This window comes from Quercus lobata, chromosome 2, assembly GCF_001633185.2.
Source record: "Quercus lobata isolate SW786 chromosome 2, ValleyOak3.0 Primary Assembly, whole genome shotgun sequence".
Taxonomy (NCBI): Eukaryota; Viridiplantae; Streptophyta; class Magnoliopsida; order Fagales; family Fagaceae; genus Quercus; species Quercus lobata.
The window spans coordinates 39,602,314-39,627,608 of record NC_044905.1 but is presented as its reverse complement, the minus strand read 5'-3'; the positions used below and the strand labels follow the sequence as shown (position 1 = coordinate 39,627,608).

The 25,295-nt window shown below is 36.9% G+C and overlaps 1 protein-coding gene across 1 annotated transcript; it reads left to right on the top strand.

Annotated features, from left to right (window-relative positions):
- The first annotated feature begins 14,993 nt into the window (after positions 1-14,993).
- LOC115975583 (probable ubiquitin conjugation factor E4) lies at positions 14,994-24,028 on the top strand. The gene is made up of 16 exons (XM_031096427.1): positions 14,994-15,845; positions 16,152-16,356; positions 16,543-16,694; positions 16,793-17,084; positions 17,233-17,385; positions 18,339-18,542; positions 18,651-18,763; positions 18,879-18,993; positions 20,843-20,932; positions 21,013-21,216; positions 21,309-21,404; positions 21,545-21,667; positions 22,783-22,875; positions 23,008-23,172; positions 23,291-23,380; positions 23,700-24,028. The coding sequence occupies exons 1-16, from the start codon at positions 15,007-15,009 to the stop codon at positions 23,877-23,879; spliced, it is 3,114 nt and encodes a 1,037-aa protein (XP_030952287.1). The 5' UTR covers positions 14,994-15,006; the 3' UTR covers positions 23,880-24,028.
- Positions 24,029-25,295: the final 1,267 nt, after the last annotated feature.

The window sequence follows — 25,295 nt, the reverse complement described above, 5'->3', positions numbered from 1 at the left end:
AAGGGTACTGAGCACCTTGGGCCAGTCTAATTACCAAAGGGAAGAAAATAGACTTAACCCCGTTCTTGGGGAACTCGTTAAATAAAAACTTACTGAACTATAGTGCCCAGAACCTAGCTCACCTAATTACCTTATCCTTCTCTCAAGAAAGGTTCATGACCCACTTGCCCATTTTGGCTGGTTTTCCACCAAGAGAAGTAGTATGCCCGCCAAAATGACTGAATAGTTTGTCTTCCACTTCAAGATCCTCACTGGAAAGACTGATGTCAAAAGGATTTTCATCTTCAAACACCGAGAGGAGGAAGTTATTGACCACATCCTCCAAGGTGATAGTAAGCTCACCAACAGAAAAGAAGAAGGTGTGAAGAGAAGGGCATCAACGGCATACCAAGTGTTTAAGGCCCTTGGCATCTCTAAAACCTTCAAGATTCTAGGAAATTGCTATTGATTTCAGGATCCCGGCGCGCTCCAAGCAACTAACAATTTCACCATCTGAAAGCTCCCTGTCAACCCAAATAGGCCAACCGGTGATCTTCCTTGGAACAAAATCAAAGAAAATGGGAACAGCCTTTTGAGATCCCCGCCTAATCTGAACATCTAAAATCTCCCTTGGATCTAGAACTTGGGTAGAACTGGCAAACCCCGATTGGCCAGAGAACACCCAAGTGTGAGGTGAGGGAGGAGCCTCATTATGAGATACCTGAGGGAAAAATAGGCTGGGGGTGTACCAGGGGTACCATAAAGGGAAAGCTGGGCGCTTCGTGACCCCCTACGTCTCACCCTGTGCAGACCCAGAGGAGCTTTCGCCCTCAAAAGGACTGGAAGTGCGCTCCCTTCTTTTTCGTGAGGAAGAAGAAGCCATGGAGCGGCAAATACACTGAGGAATAAGGAAGTCAAAGGCGTGAAAAACACAGAAAAAGAAACAAAGAAACCAAGTGATTGGAAGAAAGGGGATGCGTTTGGAAACAAAGGTCTCTAGAAGATAAAAAGAAAGTGTGAAGTGACAACAATAATGGTGCAAAGAGCAGTATGGAAAGGCACGCTAGTTGCCAAAATTTAATTTTAAAAAAGGAGAATTATTGACAGTTATTAATGGGAGTTATAGGGAACGTGAGAAGTGGATGGAAAAGATTTCGCTCCAACATTCAACTGCCACGTCCCGGGCAAAGGGGGGGGGGGAGTTACAAAAAGAAAGAAGTGTAACATGCAAAGAAAACTAGGATACCCAAAAGTAGCGGAAAAGACAGGACCCTGAAGGAAGAAGAGGGGGGACCTTGAGGATAATTAAAATAGTGAAGAAGGAATCCCTACAGAAATTAAAGGCTCTGGTCTACTTACACGTGGGCTGGAGGCAACCTACAAGCTCGGGAGGCTAAATGTTGAGGTCTAAAAAGTTACAATATTGCACCAAGGCCCAAAATGTCACAGTGAGTTGAACTCCATAAAATAAATAAATAAATAAATAAATAAAAGGCTTGAGCTCAAAATAAGGGGAAAAGATGGTAGGCCTAAAATCCATTAAAAAAGATCTAAGCCCAAGACCCACGAATGGATGGGCCTTAGGACCCATGAAACGAAGGGAAGAAAGAAAAAGGCCCAGCCCGCCAAGATCAAAAAATCACTAGGGAGTCTAGTGGTAAGAACTGGGCTGGGATACCCAGGGACTGTCAGGAGCTCAGGGTCCTTGGAACGTGCAACAAAACTAGGATGAGATTAAGACAGCTTAAAAGGAGTGCCAAGAAACACAAGGAACGAAGAATAGATACGTCCTTATCAGCCAACCAATGATGCAGAAAGGAACCAGAAAGCTTGGGGACTAATAATTCATAAACAAGGGGCTAGTACCTCGGGGAGCCCAAAGAAGAAAAACCATGAAGGGAAGTAGCTGGGAAAACTTTCTACCTGGCAGGGATGGAATTGGCTCACTTGGAAAAAATGACAAAAGGAAAGGCAGCCAAAAAAGCTGAGTCTGAAAAGGGTGAGGTTTAGAAGCCTTAAAGGAAGAGAGGTTAGAGGTCAGCTCTTTAGGGACACCCCAAAACGGAAAGTCAACAAAAGGCTTTTGGGGAAAAGGCACCAAAAGAAGAAAATTATGAGAAACAAGGAAGGGACCAGCCACCAAAGTTGCTAGCACAACATTGGCTCTAGTACCTAGGAAAGCAAAAGAGAGGAATTAGTGGTACCCCGGAACCCTAGGATAACACTATAAAAGGGGGAAGTAGCCAACAGTGAAGGGGCATTCAGCAATAGTGAATTAGAATAGAATCATTGAGAAAATTCTGTTAAAGACTCAAACAAAGTAGCAAAAGAAAGGACAATACTGCTCGGTATCCTCAAACAGCCACTATAGAACATACTTGGATTCCAAGGGATTCAAACTTTGCAAGTCTTAGAGGCTTGGAGAGCCATCTAAGTCTGTGATTTTTGAGCTTATTTGGACCTTGTAACACGTCTTAGTGAGCGTATTGTAATACACAATTAAGAAAAGTAATGGAATATCTCACATTGTTTTAAGGATCTTTAATGTTTATTTTGTATTTTTCCTTTATCACATTGCTCATTTACTATTTCTTGCTATTCCATGCATATATATTTCTTGTTTGCTATTATGTATGTATTGTAGGATTCATGCTCTGTACATCACTTGGTTTGTAATTAGCCCATTTAGTTGCGATGAACCAAGCACAGTCCCTTAAAACAACAACTAAAAGGCCTAAGGTCCTTGCTTCTACTTAGGCCTAGACACTGTCAAAAAAAGGATCCTCACAACTTGTTAAATCATGTTTGGGCCATAAACAAGTCAAATTAAATTGGGTTGTATAGCTTATGACCTTTTTTCTAGTATTTAATGGGTTAAAACTTGTATTTTTTCACACTTAAAATATATATAAAAGACTTGAGCATATTCATTTTGACTTACTTATAAATTTCAATACAATTAAGATAATAATACAAAAACGAAAACACTAAAATTATATTGTTAAAATAATATCTAAGTTCTTAAAATTGCAGTCAAAAGTTCTCTATCTAATAATTTCACAACAGAATAATGATAAAAATATCATAGACTTATATCAACCTCATGTGTACATGTTGTAGAGTATAAAATATGTGAAATAAAGTTAATATAACAGTACTAATAAACAACATTTCCAAAAAAAAAAAAACCAACAACAACAACAACATTTCAAAATTTACTCAAAAATATGATTGTGATAGTATTATGCATGGGTTGTGTAGAGAGCAATTGTTTAGCCAAGTAATTTAAAGGAGTTGAAAAGGAATTTTAAAAAAGAAAATAACATCTCATTAGAAATAATTAACTGTAAAAACTTATTACATAAATTTTATTTTTTATTTTTTTAAAAATATAATAGACTAAAGGAATTAGATATAAAACAGAAAGTCGAGTGTCAGAACCCAGTTGGGCAGGTTTATTTATAAGCCCAAAACCCAACATATAGACTCTGTTAAAAGATCAAAACCGTGTCCCTAACACGTTCCAACCAAGCTGAGTGTGTCACGCATTGCTTTAGGCTCCATTTGGGAGTTCATAAGGGAATGGAATAGAATGGAATGGAATGATTATAAGGGAATGGAAAGGAATGGAATGGAATGGACTAAATTTAAGTAAGGGAAAGGAATGGAAAAGAATGGAATGTAATGGAATTAAGTAACCTTGTTTGGATGTTTTAAAATAAAGGAATGGAAAGGAATGAAAATGAATGAAATGTAACTAATCTTGTTTGAGAGCAACATGGAGGGAATGGAATTGAATAATTTTATGATAATATTACTATTAAACCCCTATTTTAAAATAAAGAGTTGAATATATAGGGGTATTTTGGGAGTTTTAGTAAAAAAAATCATTAAATCTAATTCCATTCCCTCTCATTCCTCCCAATTTCGGGGGGAATGAAAATTTGAGGTTTTAAGGGAATAGAGAGGAATGAGTATTCCCTCCTATCCATTCCATTCACTCCCACTTAAACTCCGAAACAAGGGAATGAGCTTTCTATTCCCTCCATTAAAACTCCCAAATAAGGGAATGGAAGAATACTCTAAAATGATTCTTTTCATTCCTTTCCATTCCATTCCATTCCCTCATCCCAAACGAGGCCTTAACGTAGCTGGAAATTGGATCTTCAACTTTGGTCTCTCCGTATGCTGGTGTCCCTCCTTCTGGTCTTCATCAGGCGAGCTCTAGCAATTCTATTCAGCCTTCCTTAGGTTCGATTGTGAAGGAGGTGACTCCTAGCTACCATTCACACCATACAATAGCAATGGGGTTAGATTTAGAGGAGGGAAAGGTTGCCTTAGTAGTGTCATCTCAAAGCTCGGAGCATATTGTTTTTGATGAAGGGTTACAAAATTAACATCTATCACTTAGGGATTTTTTTGGTGATATGGGAAAAGTATGGGGCAATTCTAAAGATTGGGTAGTTGAGCTTCATGATGGGAGGCAAATTGTAATTCCTCTATCTCTTTATTGGTCTCCAGAATCAGTCTCAAAGAGTGAAGCTATCCCAGGTACGGATTCTGTTCTTGGTAATGGGCCAATTATTAGTTGGACTGATGAGTGTGATGGTGCGGTGGATGTTGTTTCTACTGGTATGGTTTCAGAGTGTGAGTTTTGGGAATCTGATAAGGGTATTTTGTCTTCTAAACGTAATGGTGAGCCGTTGGTTGTAGCTCCATTGGCAATTGGAAAATCTGGTGGTATTTGAGAATAACCATTTGGGGATGGATGAGAGGAAACCAGAGGAGGAAGCGGATTTGGAAAAAGTTGATAGTAGTTAGTTATCGCTATGGGTAATAAACAAGATTAAAGCTTTTGGGAAATCTGTGGGACTTTGTTGGAAGGTTTTGAAGAGTTAGTTACAGGTTTGTTTTAGCTTTAGAAGCTACTAAAAAAAAAAAAAAGATAAGTTGTGTGTTGAGGGCTCATATAAGAAAATAGTCAAGGTGGGGTAGAAAGGTCACTGGGAATTGAAAATTTTGGTGAGTACCTGGAGTGGTGAAAATGAATCAGCTGGAGGAAGAAGTGTCAGTAGGGATCAGGCCATCGCATTACATCAATGAATTTGAAAATTATCTCATGGAATGTTAGAGGGTTGAATGAGCGGGAAAAAAATCTTTGGGTTAGAAATTTGATTAGGTCTTAGAGAGCAGATATTGTCCATCTTCAAGAAACTAAATTGGAGTTTATAACTAGAGGAATTATTCGTAGTCTCTGGGGTGGTCAGCATGTGGACTGGGATTATTTAGGTTTTGTAGGTGCTTCTGGAGGGGTGCTTATGATGTGGGATAGAAGGGTGGTTTAGATTTTGGAGGAAGCAGTGGGGCGTTTCTTGGTTTCTTGTAGATTTGAAAAAGTGGTTGATCAATTTGAATGGTCATTTACTTGAGTGTATGGGCCTAATTCTGATGGGGACAAAAGGTTATTATGGGATGAGCTATTTTTTTTGTGTAGTTGGTGGAATATTCCTTGGTGTGTGAGAGGAGACTTTAATGTTGTGTGGTTTCCCTTTGAACGATTGGGCTCTTTTTTTTTTTTTTACCTAGGCTATGCATTAGTTCTCATATTTTATCTTCGAACATGGTTTGATTGACCTACCATTAGAAGGGGGGAATTTCACTTGGTCAAACTCTCGTGAGGTTGTTTCAAGATCGAGGTTGGATAGATTTCTCGTGATAGCAAATTGGGAGGCTAAGTTTCATTCTGTTTGTCAAAAGCGATTGTCTAGGCTGGTATCAGACAATTTTTCGATTCTTCTAGAAGGAGGTAATTTTCATAGAGGAAAGAGGCCTTTTTGGTTTGAGAATATGTGGCTAACGGATGAAGGTTTTGTGGATAAGATACGCTCCTAGTGGGAGTCTTATCATTTTCATGGAGCCCCTAGTTTTATTTTAGCAAGTAAATTGAAGGCTTTGAAGGTTGATCTCAAGAAACAGAATGTGGAGGAGTTTGGTAATGTAGAAGAAATAGGGAAGAAGTTGTGGAGTGATCTTGGAGTATTGGAGACTATTGAGGAAAGTTGTGTTCTTATGATAAAGGAAAAACTGAATAAAGAAAGAATTAGTTGAGAGTTGGGAAAAATGATGTTGTTGAAAGAAATTTGTTGGAGGCAAAAATCAAGAGTGGTTTGCTTTAAAGAAGGCAATAGGAACACAAAAGTTTTTCATTGTATAGCCAACTCTCACAGAAGGTTTAATTCTATTGATAAGCTAATGGCGGATGGGGTGCTGTCTTCTGACCAAGGATCCATTGAGGAGTGTATTAATCGTTTTTATAGATAGCTTTACTTTGAAAATGAGGTTTAACACCTTATTCTGGATGATGTGGAGTTGGGAAGAATTTCTGAGGAAGATGCTAGCTGGTTGATAGACTTTTTGAGAAGGATGAGGTGTTTGGGGTGGTTAGTGGATTCAATGATGATAAGTCACCAGGTCCAGATGGTTTCTCTATGGTTTTTTTTTTTTTTTTTTAATCTTGTGGGAGTAGTTTGAAATCAAATTTTAGCAGTTATTCATAGTTTCCATGAGCAAGCTGTTTTTCAAAGGAGTCTTAATGTCTGTTTCCTTGCTCTCATTCCTAAGAAACCTGATGCTATGGAAGTGAAGGATTTTCGCCCTATTAATTTGGTGGGAGGGATGTATAAGATTATTTCTAAGGTTTTGGCTAATCACTTGTGTAGGGTGGCACATAGTCTTATTTCAGATTCACAGAATGCCTTTGTTAAAGGTAGAGAGATCTTGGATTCTGTGTTAATTGCTTCTGAATGTATAGACAGTAGGATGAAGTCAAGAGTGTCAAGGTTTATTTGCAAGTTGGATATTGAGAAAGCTTATGATCATGTGAATTGAAAATTTCTTATGTATCTACTTAGGTAGTGTGGCTTATTAGAAAAATGGAGAAGGTGGATTATGGGGTGTGTATGAACTGTCAAATTTTCTATTCTGATAAATGCTACCTCGGTTGATTTCTTTGGAAGCACTAGGGGTGTTCGTCAAGGGGACCAATTATCTCTGCTCCTTTTTGATATTGTCATAAAGGCTTTGAGTTGTATGTTGGATGCAATTGCTATTTTGGGACAGTTTTCGGGCTTCTTAGTAGGTAATTCAGCTGGTACATTGCTTACAATGTCCTATCTCTTATTTGCAGATGATACTCTCATTTTTTGTGATGCTGACTCACACCATTTAGTTGCTATGCGTGGGATTCTTGCTAGATTTGAAGTGGTGTCAAGGATAAAAATTAATTTTTTGAAGTCAGAATTGGTACCAATTGGTATTGTGCCTAATATGGAGGAATTAGTGGAGATTTTGGGTTGTAGGCAGCCTTCACTTCCGTTGAAATACTTGGGCCTTCCGTTGGGTGCTACACATAAATATGAGACAATTTGGAACCCTGTTTTGGAGAAGATGGAGCGACGTCTAGTTGGATGGAAGATGTTGTATTTATCTAAGGGGGCAAAGTAACTCTTATTAAGAGTACTTTGTCCAGCTTACCTACTTATTTCCTTTTTCTCTTTCCTGTTCCAGCAAAGGTGGCTAATCATATGAAGAAATTACGAAGAGACTTTCTTTGGAGTAGTATTGATGCTTCTAAGATGCCTTTGGTGGAATGGGTTACGGTTTGTATGACGTTGCAAAATGGAGGTTTAGGGATTCAAAGGTTGAGACAATTTAATTATGCTTTGTTAGATAAATGGTTATAGAGATATAGAACAGAGAGAAATGCCCTTTGGAGGAAGGTTATTGAGGCAAAATATGGGGATGGAAGGGGTGGTTGGTGCACCAAACCAGTGACAGGTACTTATGGTGTTAGTGTGTGGAAATCCATTAGAAGTGGTTGGATGGACTTCTCTAAATTCCTTCAGTTTGATGTGGGTGATGGAACTAGAGTCAAGTTTTGGGAGGATGAATGGTATAGGGATTGTGCTCTTAAGGTTGCATTTCTAGAACTATATAGTATTAGTCGGACTAAGGAGTCCTTAGTGTCAGAGGTTATGCGGTTCCTTGAAGGGCAGCTACATTGGGACTTCTAGCTTCGTCATCCTCCGTAGGATTGGGAGTTGGATTTGCTTTGGGATATGCTTTATTCCACGAATGTGCGGGGTATTGGTGATGACAGACTTTGCTAGAGCCAGCATTGAATAGAGGTTTTGAGGTTGTTATGCGGTTCTTTGAAGGGCAGCTACATTGGGACTTCTAGCTTCGTCGTCCTCTACAGGATTGGGAGTTGGATTTGCTTTGGGATATGTTTTATTCCACGAATGTGCAGGGTATTGGTGACGACAGACTTTGCTAGAGCCAGCATTGAATAGAGGTTTTGAGGTTTGGGGTTTCTATCACTCTTTATTTCCTTCTTCTATCATTGATTTTCCTTGGAAAATAGTGTGGAAATCAAAAGTTCCTCCTAGAGTAGCATTCTTTTCTTGGACTATTGCAATAGGTAAGATCTTAACTATAGATAATCTTTGGAAGAGGCATATTGCAATGCTAGAGTGGTGCTTTATGTGTAAAAGGTGTGGGGAATCAATGGATCACATTTTCCGTCATTGTCCTATAGCTTATGAGTTATGGTCCATGGTTTTTTGTTTGTTTGGTATTCATTGGGTTATGCCATATCATGTTAGTGAGCTGTTGGCTTCTTAGCAAGGCAAGTTTGGTAGGCATCAAAATATAGATTTATGGAGGTTTGTGCCGAATTGTTTATTTTCGTGCTTATGGCAGGAGCGAAATGCTAGATGCTTTGAGAATTGTGAACGGTCTATTATTGACATTAATTTTTTTTTTTTTTTGGTACTCTCCTTGATTGGAGTTTAGTTTTGCCGTTTTATTCTCATTATTTTTCTTCGATCTTATTGATCGTTGTAATTTGAGCTCTTGATTTGTACCACTATAGTACACTTCGAGTGTACTTGGTTGGTTTTTTTTTTTTTTTTTTTTTTTCTAATAAAATTTCTTATGTTACTTGTCAAAAAAAAAAAAAAGATATAAAAAAAATATAATTAAAACTTATTGTTATATATTATTTTACATAAAATTTCTTCATTTTCTTAATAAAGTTATAAAAAAAATAATAACAAGGTTGAGTAGAAACAAACTCACAAATTAAGAGTGTTTTGAATGAAAGTAATTTTTGTCAAGATCTTTACAAACGATAATAAAAAATCATCAATTGTTAAGTGAGAATGTGAGACCAAAAATGTGAAGATTAATTGTAAGCCCAGCCCTATGAACCATCTTTGGGATTTCTAGCAACACCAAAATTAAATAAATGTAATACGTTGCACATTCGATAAAAAATAAGACGTAATTGAAGGAATCGATGGAAGGGAATTCTTTCCCCACTATTTCTTTTACTAAGTGCCTCTCTTTTCATGTCCGTAAGATAGAGTTCAAATGAAGAAGCATAAAAATTTCACACAACACAAAAGTTTTCATAATTCTTATCACTACTTGTGCTTATGATTTACTATAATTGAAGTAATGAGCAAGAAAGATAATAAAAAGTTAAAATTCAATTTTTAGTCCCTTGAATCTTACTACAATTGTAAAAAATTAGTCTTTTAAGGTTTATTTTTGCCAACGTAACGGAGTCCCTCACTTTGTCATAAATAAGTCAATCGGGTGAGACCATCAAAATATATTATCAAATGAAATCAATTAAGCATTTATTTTTGCTAAATAAAACTAATCTCATGATTTTTTGAAGTTAAAATAATATTAATAAGAAAAAGAATATTTAAACATTGTGGTTTAGTAATGAAAAAAGGATTAGATTTATAAGTTGTTTATACAAAGTAATTGAATAATAAAAGTTAAAAGGTTAAGAAATTAATTTGACAATTGAATTAAAAAAAAAAGGAATTAAATTGAAATTTAGCCTAATAATAATAATAAAAAATAAAAAAGAAAGAAAGAAAAAGGAAGAAGCCAACGGTGTTGTTTGTTTCCACAAAAGTGGTAGCTAAAAAATAAAAACTCCACTCCTACTCTGACTCTGACTTATTAATTCCTTCTCCTCCTCCTCCTCCTCCTCCTCCAAACTAAAAACTATATATGTAAAATTCCAGACTTCAAACCCTAAAATACCTCTTTGTTTTTTGTTTCTTTCTTTTTGTTACTAAACCAATCCACACGAAAGCTCTAGACTTTTCTTATATATTTATATATATACTGATACTAGTTCTACCTATCAATCTCTTAATAATAATAGCTCGGATAAGGAAGAGAAGAGAAGAGAAGAGAAGAGAAGAGAAGGTTTGTAACTATGGCGACTCCTACTACTGCTCGGAAACCCCAAAGGTCTCCGGAGGAAATCGAAGACATTATCCTCCGTAAAATCTTTCTGGTTTCCCTCACCGATTCTGAATCCTCCGATCCTCGAATCGTGTACCTGGAGCTAACCGCGGCTGAAATTCTAAGCGAAAGCAAGGAATTAAGGCTCTCTAGGGATCTCATGGAGCGAATCCTAATCGATCGCCTCTCCGCTTCTGCCACCGCCGAACCCCCCTTTCAATACCTCGTCGGTTGTTATCGTCGCGCTTACGATGAGTCCAAGAAGATTTCTTCCATGAAAGACCCCAATCTCAGGTCCCAATTGGACTCTGTCATTAAGCAAGCCAAGAAATTGTGCGTCTCTTACTGTAGGATCCACTTGGGAAACCCTGAATTGTTTCCCAATAATGAGGTTAAATCCGGTACTTCCCCCTTGCTGCAGCTGGTTTTTTCAGAGGTTTCCAGCTCTCTCGACGGCTTTGGAGGTAGTAGCAGTGGGGGTACTCAATCCCTACCTGGCTTTTTGGATGAGTTCTTCAGGGATTCGGATTTCGATACGTTGGACCCCATTTTGAAGGGCTTGTATGAAGATTTGAGGGGCACTGTCATTAAGGTTTCGGCCCTCGGAAACTTTCAACAGCCTTTGAGGGCTTTGTTGTACTTGGTTAACTTTCCTGTGGGTGCCAAGTCCTTGGTGAATCATCTTTGGTGGATTCCCAAAGGCATTTATTTGAATGGCCGGGTTATCGAGATGACCAGCATTTTGGGCCCATTTTTTCATGTTAGTGCTCTGCTTGATGATTCTATTTTCAAGACCCAGCCTGATGTTGGGTAAGTTCAATTTTTTTTTTTTTTTTCATATTCATTGATATTTTGGATATTTGTATTGTTAGTGCATTTTTTGGGTTGCAATTGATATTGTTATCATGGTTTTTACAATCAAAATCATCTGTTTATCATTGTAGAAAACAATAGTTCGCAATCACTTGAACATAACGCAGCTCTGTTTAGGCATGCTTAAAATCCACTCTTTTAATATTTAAGAATTAAATATAATTTAGTAACAAGTGAACCTGTAGCATTGGACTGCTTTTGGATGGATTATCTAAGAGTGCTTTCTTTACCGTTTGTAAAACACCAGATTATTTCTAAGGTTTTGGCTAATCACTTGTGTAGGGTGGCACATAGTCTTATTTCAGATTCACAGAATGCCTTTGTTAAAGGTAGAGAGATCTTGGATTCTGTGTTAATTGCTTCTGAATGTATAGACAGTAGGATGAAGTCAAGAGTGTCAAGGTTTATTTGCAAGTTGGATATTGAGAAAGCTTATGATCATGTGAATTGAAAATTTCTTATGTATCTACTTAGGTAGTGTGGCTTATTAGAAAAATGGAGAAGGTGGATTATGGGGTGTGTATGAACTGTCAAATTTTCTATTCTGATAAATGCTACCTCGGTTGATTTCTTTGGAAGCACTAGGGGTGTTCGTCAAGGGGACCAATTATCTCTGCTCCTTTTTGATATTGTCATAAAGGCTTTGAGTTGTATGTTGGATGCAATTGCTATTTTGGGACAGTTTTCGGGCTTCTCAGTAGGTAATTCAGCTGGTACATTGCTTACAATGTCCTATCTCTTATTTGCAGATGATACTCTCATTTTTTGTGATGCTGACTCACACCATTTAGTTGCTTTGCGTGGGATTCTTGCTAGATTTGAAGTGGTGTCAAGGCTAAAAATTAATTTTTTGAAGTCAGAATTGGTACCAATTGGTATTGTGCCTAATATGGAGGAATTAGTGGAGATTTTGGGTTGTAGGCAGCCTTCACTTCCGTTGAAATACTTGGGCCTTCCGTTGGGTGCTACACATAAATATGAGACAATTTGGAACCCTGTTTTGGAGAAGATGGAGCGATGTCTAGTTGGATGGAAGATGTTGTATTTATCTAAGGGGGCAAAGTAACTCTTATTAAGAGTACTTTGTCCAGCTTACCTACTTATTTCCTTTTTCTCTTTCCTGTTCCAGCAAAGGTGGCTAATCATATGAAGAAATTACGAAGAGACTTTCTTTGGAGTAGTATTGATGCTCCTAAGATGCCTTTGGTGGAATGGGTTAAGGTTTGTATGACGTTGCAAAATGGAGGTTTAGGGATTCAAAGGTTGAGACAATTTAATTATGCTTTGTTAGATAAATGGTTATAGAGATATAGAACAGAGAGAAATGCCCTTTGGAGGAAGGTTATTGAGGCAAAATATGGGGATGGAAGGGGTGGTTGGTGCACCAAACCAATGACAGGTACTTATGGTGTTAGTGTGTGGAAATCCATTAGAAGTGGTTGGATGGACTTCTCTAAATTCCTTCAGTTTGATGTGGGTGATGGAACTAGAGTCAAGTTTTGGGAGGATGAATGGTATAGGGATTGTGCTCTTAAGGTTGCATTTCTAGAACTATATAGTATTAGTCGGACTAAGGAGTCCTTAGTGTCAGAGGTTATGCGGTTCCTTGAAGGGCAGCTACATTGGGACTTCTAGCTTCGTCGTCCTCCGTAGGATTGGGAGTTGGATTTGCTTTGGGATATGCTTTATTCCACGAATGTGCGGGGTATTGGTGATGACAGACTTTGCTAGAGCCAGCATTGAATAGAGGTTTTGAGGTTGTTATGTGGTTCTTTGAAGGGCAGCTACATTGGGACTTCTAGCTTCGTCGTCCTCTACAGGATTGGGAGTTGGATTTGCTTTGGGATATGTTTTATTCCACGAATGTGCAGGGTATTGGTGACAACAGACTTTGCTAGAGCCAGCATTGAATAGAGGTTTTGAGGTTTGGGGTTTCTATCACTCTTTATTTCCTTCTTCTATCACTGATTTTCCTTGGAAAATAGTGTGGAAATCAAAAGTTCCTCCTAGAGTAGCATTCTTTTCTTGGACTATTGCAATAGGTAAGATCTTAACTATAGATAATCTTTGGAAGAGGCATATTGCAATGCTAGAGTGGTGCTTTATGTGTAAAAGGTGTGGGGAATCAATGGATCACATTTTCCTTCATTGTCCTATAGCTTATGAGTTATGGTCCATGGTTTTTTGTTTGTTTGGTATTCATTGGGTTATGCCATATCATGTTAGTGAGTTGTTGGCTTCTTAGCAAGGCAAGTTTGGTAGGCATCAAAATATAGATTTATGGAGGTTTGTGCCAAATTGTTTATTTTCGTGCTTATGGCAGGAGCGGAATGCTAGATGCTTTGAGAATTGTGAACGGTCTATTATTGACATTAATTTTTTTTTTTTTTTTGGTACTCTCCTTGATTGGAGTTTAGTTTTGCCATTTTATTCTCATTATTTTTCTTCGATCTTATTGATCGTTGTAATTTGAGCTCTTGATTTGTACCACTATAGTACACTTCGAGTGTACTTGGTTGGTTTTTTTTTTTTTTTCTAATAAAATTTCTTATGTTACTTGTCAAAAAAAAAAAAAAATTAAAACTTATTGTTGTATATTATTTTACATAAAATTTCTTCATTTTCTTAATAAAGTTATAAAAAAAATAATAATAAGGTTGAGTAGAAACAAACACACAAATTAAGAGTGTTTTGAATGAAAGTAATTTTTGTCAAGATCTTTACAAACGATAATAATAAATCATCAATTGTTAAGTGAGAATGTGAGACCAAAAATGTGAAGATTAATTGTAAGCCCAGCCCTATGAACCATCTTTGGGATTTCTAGCAACACCAAAATTAAATAAATGTAATACGTTGCACATTCGATAAAAAATAAGACGTAATTGAAGGAATCGATGGAAGGGAATTCTTTCCCCACTATTTCTTTTACTAAGTGCCTCTCTTTTCATGTCCATAAGATAGAGCTCAAATGAAGAAGCATAAAAATTTCACACAACACAAAAGTTTTCATAATTCTTATCACTACTTGTGCTTATGATTTACTATAATTGAAGTAATGAGCAAGAAAGATAATAAAAAGTTAAAATTCAATTTTTAGTCCCTTGAATCTTACTACAATTGTAAAAAATTAGTCTTTTAAGGTTTATTTTTGCCAACGTAACGGAGTCCCTCACTTTGTCATAAATAAGTCAATCGGGTGAGACCATCAAAATATATTATCAAATGAAATCAATTAAGCATTTATTTTTGCTAAATAAAACTAATCTCATGATTTTTTGAAGTTAAAATAATATTAATAAGAAAAAGAATATTTAAACATTGTGGTTTAGTAATGAAAAAAGGATTAGATTTATAAGTTGTTTATACAAAGTAATTGAATAATAAAAGTTAAAAGGTTAAGAAATTAATTTGACAATTGAATTAAAAAAAAAGGAATTAAATTGAAATTTAGCCTAATAATAATAATAATAAATAAAAAAGAAGGAAAGAAAAAGGAAGAAGCCAACGGTGTTGTTTGTTTCCACAAAAGTGGTAGCTAAAAACTAAAAACTCCACTCCTACTCTGACTCTGACTTATTAATTCCTCCTCCTCCTCCTCCTCCAAACTAAAAACTATATATGTAAAATTCCAGACTTCAAACCCTAAAATACCTCTTTGTTTTTTGTTTCTTTCTTTTTGTTACTAAACCAATCCACACGAAAGCTCTAGACTTTTCTTATATATTTATATATATACTGATACTAGTTCTACCTATCAATCTCTTAATAATAATAGCTCGGATAAGGAAGAGAAGAGAAGTGAAGAGAAGGTTTGTAACTATGGCGACTCCTACTACTGCTCGGAAACCCCAAAGGTCTCCGGAGGAAATCGAAGACATTATCCTCCGTAAAATCTTCCTGGTTTCCCTCACCGATTCTGAATCCTCCGATCCTCGAATCGTGTACCTGGAGCTAACCGCGGCTGAGATTCTAAGCGAAAGCAAGGAATTAAGGCTCTCTAGGGATCTCATGGAGCGAATCCTAATCGATCGCCTCTCCGCTTCTGCCACCGCCGAACCCCCCTTTCAATACCTCGTCGGTTGTTATCGTCGCGCTTACGATGAGTCCAAGAAGATTTCTTCCATGAAAGACCCCAATCTCAGGTCCCAATTGGACTCTGTCATTAAGCAAGCCAAGAAATTGTGCGTCTCTTACTGTAGGATCCACTTGGGAAACCCTGAATTGTTTCCCAATAATGAGGTTAAATCCGGTACTTCCCCCTTGTTGCAGCTGGTTTTTTCTGAGGTTTCCAGCTCTCTCGATGGCTTTGGAGGCAGTAGCAGTGGGGGTACTCAATCCCTACCTGGCTTTTTGGATGAGTTCTTCAGGGATTCGGATTTCGATACGTTGGACCCCATTTTGAAGGGCTTGTATGAAGATTTGAGGGGCACTGTCATTAAGGTTTCGGCCCTCGGAAACTTTCAACAGCCTTTGAGGGCTTTGTTGTACTTGGTTAACTTTCCTGTGGGTGCCAAGTCCTTGGTGAATCATCTTTGGTGGATTCCCAAAGGCATTTATTTGAATGGCCGGGTTATTGAGATGACCAGCATTTTGGGGCCATTTTTTCATGTTAGTGCTCTGCTTGATGATTCTATTTTCAAGACCCAGCCTGATGTTGGGTAAGTTCAATTTTTTTATTTTCATATTCATTGATATTTTGGATATTTGGATTGTTAGTGCATTTTATGGGTTGCAATTGTTATTGTTATCATGGTTTTTACAATCAAAATCATCTGTTTATCATTGTAGAAAACAATAGTTCCCAATCACTTGAACATAACGCAGCTCTGTTTAGGCATGCTTAAAATCCACTCTTTTAATATTTAAGAATTAAATATAATTTAGTAACAAGTGAACCTGTAGCATTGGACTGCTTTTGGATGGATTATCTAAGAGTGCTTTCTTTACCATCTGTAAACCACCAGGCAGCAGTGCTTTTCAGAAGCATCAACTCGTCGACCAGCTGATTTGTTATCTTCATTTACCACAATTAAAACAGTTATGAATAGTTTATATGATGGCCTGTCAGAAGTTCTTCTCTCGCTTCTTAAAAATACAGACACCCGTGAAAATGTTCTTGATTATCTTGCTGAGGTTATCAATTTAAACTCGTCAAGGGCACAAATTCAGGTATTTCCCATCTTTCAAAGCATTGTTCCAGTTGCAGTTATGTATAGATAGATAGACAGACAGATAGATGTATTAAAACAAAAACTGGTTCTTTTCACTACTTTTCTACAAATAAGGCTAGTTATTGGTAATATTTGCACTAACTTCTTCTTTCCTACCTTAACATTGCATACACTTTTGTTATAGGTTGATCCTCTATCTTGTGCAAGTTCAGGCATGTTTGTTAATCTCAGTGCTGTCATGCTTCGGCTGTGTGACCCTTTTTTGGATGCAAACTTAACGAAAAGGGATAAAATTGATCCCAAATATGTGTTTCATAATAACCGTCTGGATTTAAGGTACAGGCTTTCTGTTTAATGGACATTGCTTTTCTTCTCTAAGTTTTTAATGATAAATATATTTCTTTTCCTAATTATTGGTCATGACATTGTTTTAGTGGGTTGACTGCACTCCATGCATCATCAGACGAAGTTGCTGAATGGCTTAATAAAAAAAAATTGGGGAAAACTGATGGCTCCACACAACATACTGATGGTGAAAATCGGTTACTACAATCTCAAAAAGCCACCAGTTCTGGCAGTAGTGCCAGTGGATCTTCTAATGTGAAGTCAGCATCAAGTAGTGATAAAACTAAGTACCCATTTATTTGTGAATGCTTCTTTATGACTGCAAGGGTGCTACACCTGGGCTTATTAAAAGCATTTTCTGACTTTAAACATTTAGTTCAGGTAAAAATATATGTTATATATTTATGGACAGTCAGAGTTAATGATTTAAGTAGTTGGTGTATTGTCTTTCATAAAATGGCTTTTGTTAATATATCTTACTATATTTGACTGATTGATGGTAAGTAATTTTGAATGAAATAATACCCAGGACATTCAAAGGTGTGAAGATACTCTCTCCACTCTTAAAGCCATGCAAGAGCAGACTCCTACTCCTGCATTGGAGCGGGACATTTCTCGCCTTGAGAAAGAAATAGAGTTGTATTCACAGGAGAAGCTTTGTTATGAAGCTCAGATACTAAGGGTGCGTCAGACCTCTCTCTCTCTCTCTATGTGTGTGTGTGTGTGTGTGTGTGTGTGTGTGTGTGTGCACGTTTGTTCATGCAGAAAGACATGCCCACAAATGATTTTGATATTCTATGACTCCTTGAAGTTGAACTGATATTATGGTGGAGTGGTGACCTAAAGGTTTGGGTCATTATGGTGGAAGGTGACTCTCTAGTGTCCTTGGTTTGGTGGTTAGTGTATTGTCTAGTCCTTGGTATTCTTGTCAACCGAGGAGAAAACAATCTGTCACCTTCTTGATGGACCTCATTTTACTTTTTGTTTTTTAGTTTTTAATTGGTAAGTATCTGAAGCTCCCCATATACTTTGAACTCATCTCACCCACCATCACCATGAGGGGTGCCATTTACCCAAAGGCCACTGGCCACCTTGATGGACCTTATTCATTGAATTCTTGGGATGGCCAATCTGGCCCAACACTTTAGCCAAATTGAGGAGCTTCTGTAATTCTTTTTTGCTTGAATCCCACTTTCTACACCTTAGATGGAGCTTTTCTTTTTACTGTTTCCTTTCTTTCTTTACATTCTTCCTGATTTCAGGCTCTGCAGTTATTTATTTTTTTATTTTTTATAATGTTTATTTCTTTGAGAGAGGGAGGAAAAGAATAAATATTGTTTCTTGTGGTTGTGAAGTAGGGTTTGTCACATGTTTTCATATTTTGTTTATCATATGTCGAAGTATCAGATGATCTCATTGTTTTCATTCTTTTTTTTTTTTCCCGTGAGGGAAGTGCTTGCCTCGGATTAAAACCCTTTCTAGAATTATTTTATTTTTTGTTTTTAATATCTTTACTTGGTGTCAAGATTTTGAAGGATGTTTTCAACCATAAAAGTGTGGTTTTATTTTTTATTTTTTATTTCTCTATTCTGATTGTTGACCTACTGACCCTGTATCTGATTTTTTTTTTCATAGGATGGAACACTTATTCAGAGTGCCCTTTCTTTCTACCGGTTAATGGTGGTTTGGCTGGTTGGCTTGGTTGGTGGATTTAAGATGCCTCTGCCATCAAGTTGCCCCATGGAATTTGCGTCTATGCCAGAGCATTTTCTAGAAGATGCCATGGAATTGCTTATATTTGCTTCACGAATCCCAAAAGCCTTGGATGGGGTCTTGCTGGTAGACCACTAGACCTTGAGATTGGAGCCTTTTATACTGAATTTATTTGTTTCCTTCTCTAGAAGGTGTTTGGCCTTGTAGTACATCTAATCCATTCTTGTTTGCCAGGATGACTTTATGAACTTTATTATCATGTTCATGGGGAGCCCAGATTTTATCAGAAACCCTTATCTCAGGGCAAAGATGGTTGAAGTCCTGAACTGCTGGATGCCCCGTAGAAGGTTTTTGTATTTTTCTCTTTATTATAGAAAGAGATATCATTGAATTGACTTACCCCTTTATTTTTCCTAGCTGGATATTAATGTGCCTGTGACATTTTGTTTATTGCATGTGCAGTGGCTCATCTAATACGGCAACTCTATTTGAAGGGCACCAACTATCTCTTGAGTATCTTGTGAGGAATCTTCTGAAGCTTTATGTTGACATTGAGTTCACTGGTTCTCACACACAGGTGATTCCCACTTAAATTATGTCAGATGAGTTATTGTGAGACAATTTTTTTAAGGACATAGAGATAGCTGGTCATTTTGAGCCAATCTTGGTGGCATAGAGTATTCATTTATTTTTGTAATGTCCTAATTTTTCCATATGAACACAGGAAATATGCGTCGTTGTACTTTCTTACAACTCTTCTTGACCATTTTTTTTTAATTTTATTTATTTATTTATAGGTATGAATAATTTTATTGAAAAAAGACTACTTCGTGCAAAAAAAGGCATGAAGTAGCCAAATGAATTACAAAACCACTAGATATTATGTACAAGAAGAAAGAGTCTATAAAAATTTGAATGGAATCACTAGATGTGAATCAATAAGCTTGAAACCAATAAAACAAAATGCCTACAAAAGAGGCTAGAAGCTGATCCCCCAAGCCCTCCAAATCCTTGAACATACGAAAATTACGCTCACTCCAAATGCTCCACGTCAAACACAATGGAACCAAATTCCAAATGTTCAGCGAGTGCTCTCTAGCCAATTCCTCCACTTAGCCAAAAGATTAATCACCCTCTCTTGAAAAACCCAAGAGACCCCAAACCTTCTAAAAACAAAATTCCATAAGTGATGAGCGCCCCCATAATGGATCAAAAGATGGTCCATTGTCTGCCCGCTACACTGACACATTCAACACCAATCCACTATAGTATAGCGTCTTCTCCTCAAGTTATCACGGGCTTGGGGACTCACATCTAGTGAATCCCTCCCTTTGTTTATTAGTTCTCTTCTCTCTTTTAATTTTCTTCTTTGCTCTTTTCCTTTCTTTCTTTGTACTATTTGACTACTTTGTGCACCTCTTCATAAAGTAGATTTATTTATATAGATTTCTCTTATCAAAAAAATCTTCCCCCAAGCTGTTGTCCAAATAAAAAAGGAGACTTTCCGAGGGGCAATATTTATGCAACTCTTTATGCATTCCTTCTATCTACAATTGAACTGGGGTCTCTCATGGATCCTTACATCACTGTTTGTTGAGTCTCTCTCACCCCTAGGCAAGAAAATGAGATGAGAATTATGCTTTAGGAGAAGGGGTTTGGGTATGATGCACTGAGTCTACTCTGTCCTTGCAATGGACAGAGTTAAGTCCACAGTCAGATTGGTTTAGCATTACATGCCATGTATTCCTCAAAATAGGGTTTGCTGATAAGAATTAATGACTAGATGGTCCTTGAATGGAACCTATCTTGCCAATAAGGAGACCATTGGTGAAAATGAATCATTTGAAAGTTTAGGGGCTTGTGCTTCCGAAAGCCATCTGGTGGCCAATGCCTAAGGTCCATTCCTTGCCAACTTTTTCTTGTGCGTTCAGGGAGAATTTAAAACTTCCTTTCTCAATGTATTGAGTTTTTTTATTGTTGTTTTAAGCACCTTTGGATTTGAATACATTAATATTCTGCGTCTTTATCTCAGGAGAATCTTTCTTTCTTGTTTCTAATTTTTCTCATCCTACTAGCGCCTGTCTGGTCATTATGTACTGGCTGGCTATGGATAGAAGGGCCAACCTGTCTAGGTTTTTTGAAGTATATAGCTTTAGGTGCAAAATGGGCAGGGAATAGGGTTCAGCCAAGTCATTTTTGCTGCTATCAGCTAATTTGGTTTATTGCATTTCAAAACCTTTAATTGTGATGCTTTTGCAGGCAATTCTATCATAATCATCGTTAAACCTTGTTTCATTCTTCACTCCCTCTTTATAGTTTCACTTGTTTTTAGTAGTCTCAAATGTTCATAGTCTCATCTGTCATTCAGTGTTGTTGAGTACGGGAAGCCCTTTGTTGATTGCCTGTTTGTTTGTTGTCTTGTGCAGTTCTATGACAAGTTCAACATCCGACATAATATTGCTGAACTTCTTGAATACCTGTGGCAAGTCCCTAGTCATCGTAATGCTTGGAGACAGGTATAGTCTTCTACATGGACAATATACTCCTATGTTTTACGGGTCTGTGTTTGACTGCTTTAAATTATTGAATGTTCCAGATTGCCAAGGAAGAGGAAAAGGGAGTTTATCTGAATTTCTTAAACTTCCTTATCAATGATAGCATCTATCTTCTTGATGAAAGTCTCAACAAAATTCTTGAACTCAAAGAGTTGGAAGCTGAGATGTCCAATACTGCAGAATGGGAGCGAAGACCAGCTCAAGAGAGGCAGGAGAGGACCCGGCTATTCCAATCCCAAGAGAATGTCTGTTTAACTTTTTTCTATTTTATGTTTGCATGCCTTTGTATATACTCCTTTCAGAACCTAATCATATAGATATTGCTGGGTATTTTCAGATTATCCGGATTGATATGAAGTTGGCAAATGAGGATGTTAGCATGCTGGCATTTACTTCGGAGCAGATTACGGCTCCTTTCCTACTTCCTGAGATGGTAGTATCTTTTCCTTTCTTTCGTACTATGCATTTTTATTCCTAACAGTTTCGATGGCTAAGATTTAGTTTTAAGCTCTTAAATTTTATTTTGAATGAATGTTGAATCCCTCTCCTCCTCTTCCCTTATTTTTTTTCCAGGTTGAGAGAGTAGCCAGCATGCTCAATTATTTTCTGTTACAGCTAGTGGGCCCCCAAAGAAAATCTCTTTCCCTTAAAGATCCTGAAAAATATGAATTTCGTCCAAAACAGTTGCTTAAGCAGGTTTGTGCAAGAAGATTTCAATTTTCCTTTTTGTTAAAATAAATTTCTTTTATGGCGAGTGATATGATTTGTGGCTAAATTATTGGGTTTTAGTTGGTGGGTTTGTAGTTTGATACCAGTTTGACTAAATGCAGTCTGACTATTTTTGCTTATTAGGTGTCTCGTTAGGTTAAACTTAGGCAATAATACAAAATCTTCACAGGGCCAGATTTTATCTCAATTTACAGCTAGTCTAGGTTCAATGCAGTGAAGGATCTTGTAGTGTTAGGGGGTTGGTTAATATCAATTATTGAAGGTACATCGGTTTTTCATTTTTATTATGTTAGTTTGACCTGCACCCAATATTAAATTTAGCAGGCTTTTAATATTGATACTCCTCTCCCAATTTCTTAACAAAAATATGGTGAACTCTAGAATAGTGGCCACCAGTTAATCATGTGATCACTGTCGTCTGTGTCTGCACTGTTGTTCAAAGTGAAATGTTCTTTAATTTTTTTTAGGTTTGATTGCTCCTGAGCATGAGCATAAACTGCTTAGCCTAATAGCCTGTCAGGAGTGAATGCTCTTGGATTACCCAACTGGTTCTGGTGGGTGGAGTAAATTTCCCGTAGATTTTACTAGCTAGGGGCAAAAGTCAAAAGGGCTCTTCCTTAGTAAGTTCCCTACATTATCCCAAAAAAAAAGGGGGTTGATTATTCTGATTGACTTCCAAATTTATGGACAAGGCAACACAATTGTCATTGTTGTTATCTGCTGAAGTTGGGTAGGACTGAGAGAGTTTGAGCTTGTCTGCATGCACAAATATACTCTTTTATTTTCCTCTCCGCTTGGATGATACAATTGGAGAATATCAATCTCATGGTGGTTTTTTTAAAACAAAAGGTAAGTTTGTTTTTTTTTTCTTTTTCCCCCTTGTATTGGAGCTGTGCTTGAGATGCACAATCTAGTGTGGTGTAAAGCTTAGTGCTGATTTGGCAGAGGTTGAAAGTTTTTTAATCCTTCAATGGAAAAGTGATACAAGCTGATTTGGAAGAAAAAAAAAGGGTCTTTTATGCATAATGCTTTTACAGACAGGACAGTAATACAGCCACTGACTTTAAATGAATTTTTTGAAGATTGTCTGCATATATGTTCATCTGGCAAAGGGCGATACGGAGAACATTTTCCCGGCTGCCATTTCTAAGGATGGTCGATCATACAATGAGCAGGTAATTCAGCTGTGCAAAGAGTTCATGAAGCTCTATTTTTACAGATATTGTTTGGCCTTTGTATTGGGTTCTGCAACTCTTTTGAATCATATTGTTGGCTGAACACAATTTGTCAATTGGAGCATGCTCCAGTTATTTAGTGCTGCAGCAGATGTTCTTCGAAGAATTGGTGAAGATGGGAGGGTAATACAGAAATTTATTGAGCTAGGTGCCAAGGCCAAAGTTGCAGCTTCTGAGGCAATGGACACTGAAGCTGTTCTTGGGGAGATACCTGATGAATTTCTCGACCCAATTCAGGTATGTTTGCTCCCTTGATTTTGGTCATTCTTTTGGTAACTTGTGGGTAGTGTTTGACATGCACTTAAACCCTCCCCCCCACATTTTTTTTAACCTGTGATTTTTATTTTGGTGGCAGTACACTCTGATGAAGGATCCAGTTATATTACCTTCTTCAAGGATCACTGTAGACCGACCCGTCATTCAAAGGCATCTTCTTAGTGATAATGTAATCTTCACTTTTTTTTTTTTAATTTTTATTTATTTATTTAAGTTTACTGCTCTTCACACACACAAATATATGTTCTCCCTGCTAAATTGTTTGTCTATCTTCCAATTTTTGAAGAACTTGCCATTTTATGCATTATCTTTGAAATAAAAAGCTATCAGTTTGCAAAATTATAGGGACGCAATAAAATTTGTCTATTGATGTGATGTTTGAAAGTGGACAACATTTTTGGTCATCTAACAATGGAATAGTGGGCAAACAAAATGAGATGGAGAGTTTTTATCCAAAATTGTTCTCATATATTTGATATGATATGCAGTCGGACCCTTTTAACCGGTCACATCTTACGGCGGATCTGCTGATTCCAAACACGGAATTGAAGGCAAGAATTGAAGGTTTTATCAAGTCCCAAGAAAGGAAGAAGCAAGGGGAAAGTCTTAGCATGGAAAGTGCTAAGGTGACAATACAAACAACAAACAGTGAGATGTTAATTGATTGAAATATCTGTATAGTATCTTGAACTTAAAATGGATTGTAATTATTTTAATGAAAGTCATATCATATTTATTTTTAGAGTTTAATTTATTTTTATTTTTTTTGTAAAGATTTTATGTAAGAAAAATAAGTAAGAAGGAACTTAACTTATAATTGCCGAACTATGTTTTGTTGTTTTAATAACATATGCGTCTCTTAACAGTTAACACTAAATCTTTGTCAAAGTGAATAGAGGGGATAAGGGGGATCTGAACAGAAAACGATGATATGGGTCTACATTGTTAAAACCATCAAAGAGGGTTTACCTAACGCCGTCTTATAGTCTACTGCCATTAGGAAGTTCTGTATGGTTGGGGAGTTTGTACTGGATACTCAAATTAGTTCCGAGCAAGATTTATTTATTGAAGAGAATGGGCGAAAATCTGTCCACAATGGTTAAAAATTATTTTGAAATAATTTTCAAAGACAGTTAAAGATGATTAGGTGCATTGCATCAGGTTTTCTAATCAAATTCAAGGGTTAATTGCACTAAGGGCATTAATAATGTCCCCATAAACTATAAAATCGACCAATGGCTCACCTCAACTATTGGAAATAAGCAAGAGTCACTCTTGCCGTCTACTTTATTAATAAGACCTAATAGAATCTTTTGATTCCTTTAATATTCCATGTTGAATTGATTAAATTACCTTCCTCTGGAGAGTTGCAAAAGACTCAATAGTTAAGGGGGTAATTAACCCTTAAAATACAAACTCTACAATCTTTTCAAAAAACAATTGAATTTAATGTAACTATGTGTTTAAATTTAATTGACAAACCTAATGTATTGCACTTAAAGGATTGTACTTAAGTTTTACCATTTAATTGTCCTTAGATAATATAGTTAGATTTTCTTATTCACATCAATTGTCGAAGACATTTCCCCTTAATTTAAGTTTATGAGAAAACCAGAATAAAAATCATTGTGCCAGCTTCCCCACTTTAATGTCTTCTCTTTTAACAAGCAAAATCAGTCACAAATATGTAACCTTTATGTTCAAAAATGAAGATTTAAATGTTAATTTAGGTAATCTCATTCAAGAGGGATTCACATCTCACACACCAGCTTATATTTCTCTATTAGACTAGACCATCCCATGGCCCATGGGAGTGGTGAATGGAGGGCCCCCAATTGGTAACCCCTTTACCTACTTCATCCCATTTTCCACCTTCTGCATATTAATTTGACACCAAAGATTAAGAACTTGAGTTCTCAATTCTCACGTTGCAATTCCAACAATCTCAATTTAATAAGTTACTTAAAATGCCCAGAAAAATTTTCATCAACAAAAAGCAAGTTCATTTTAGAGAAAATGCCTTGTTCTCCATGCCATCAACCAATTCCATAGCTTGGATTACGTTGTTGCATTTAGAATACAAA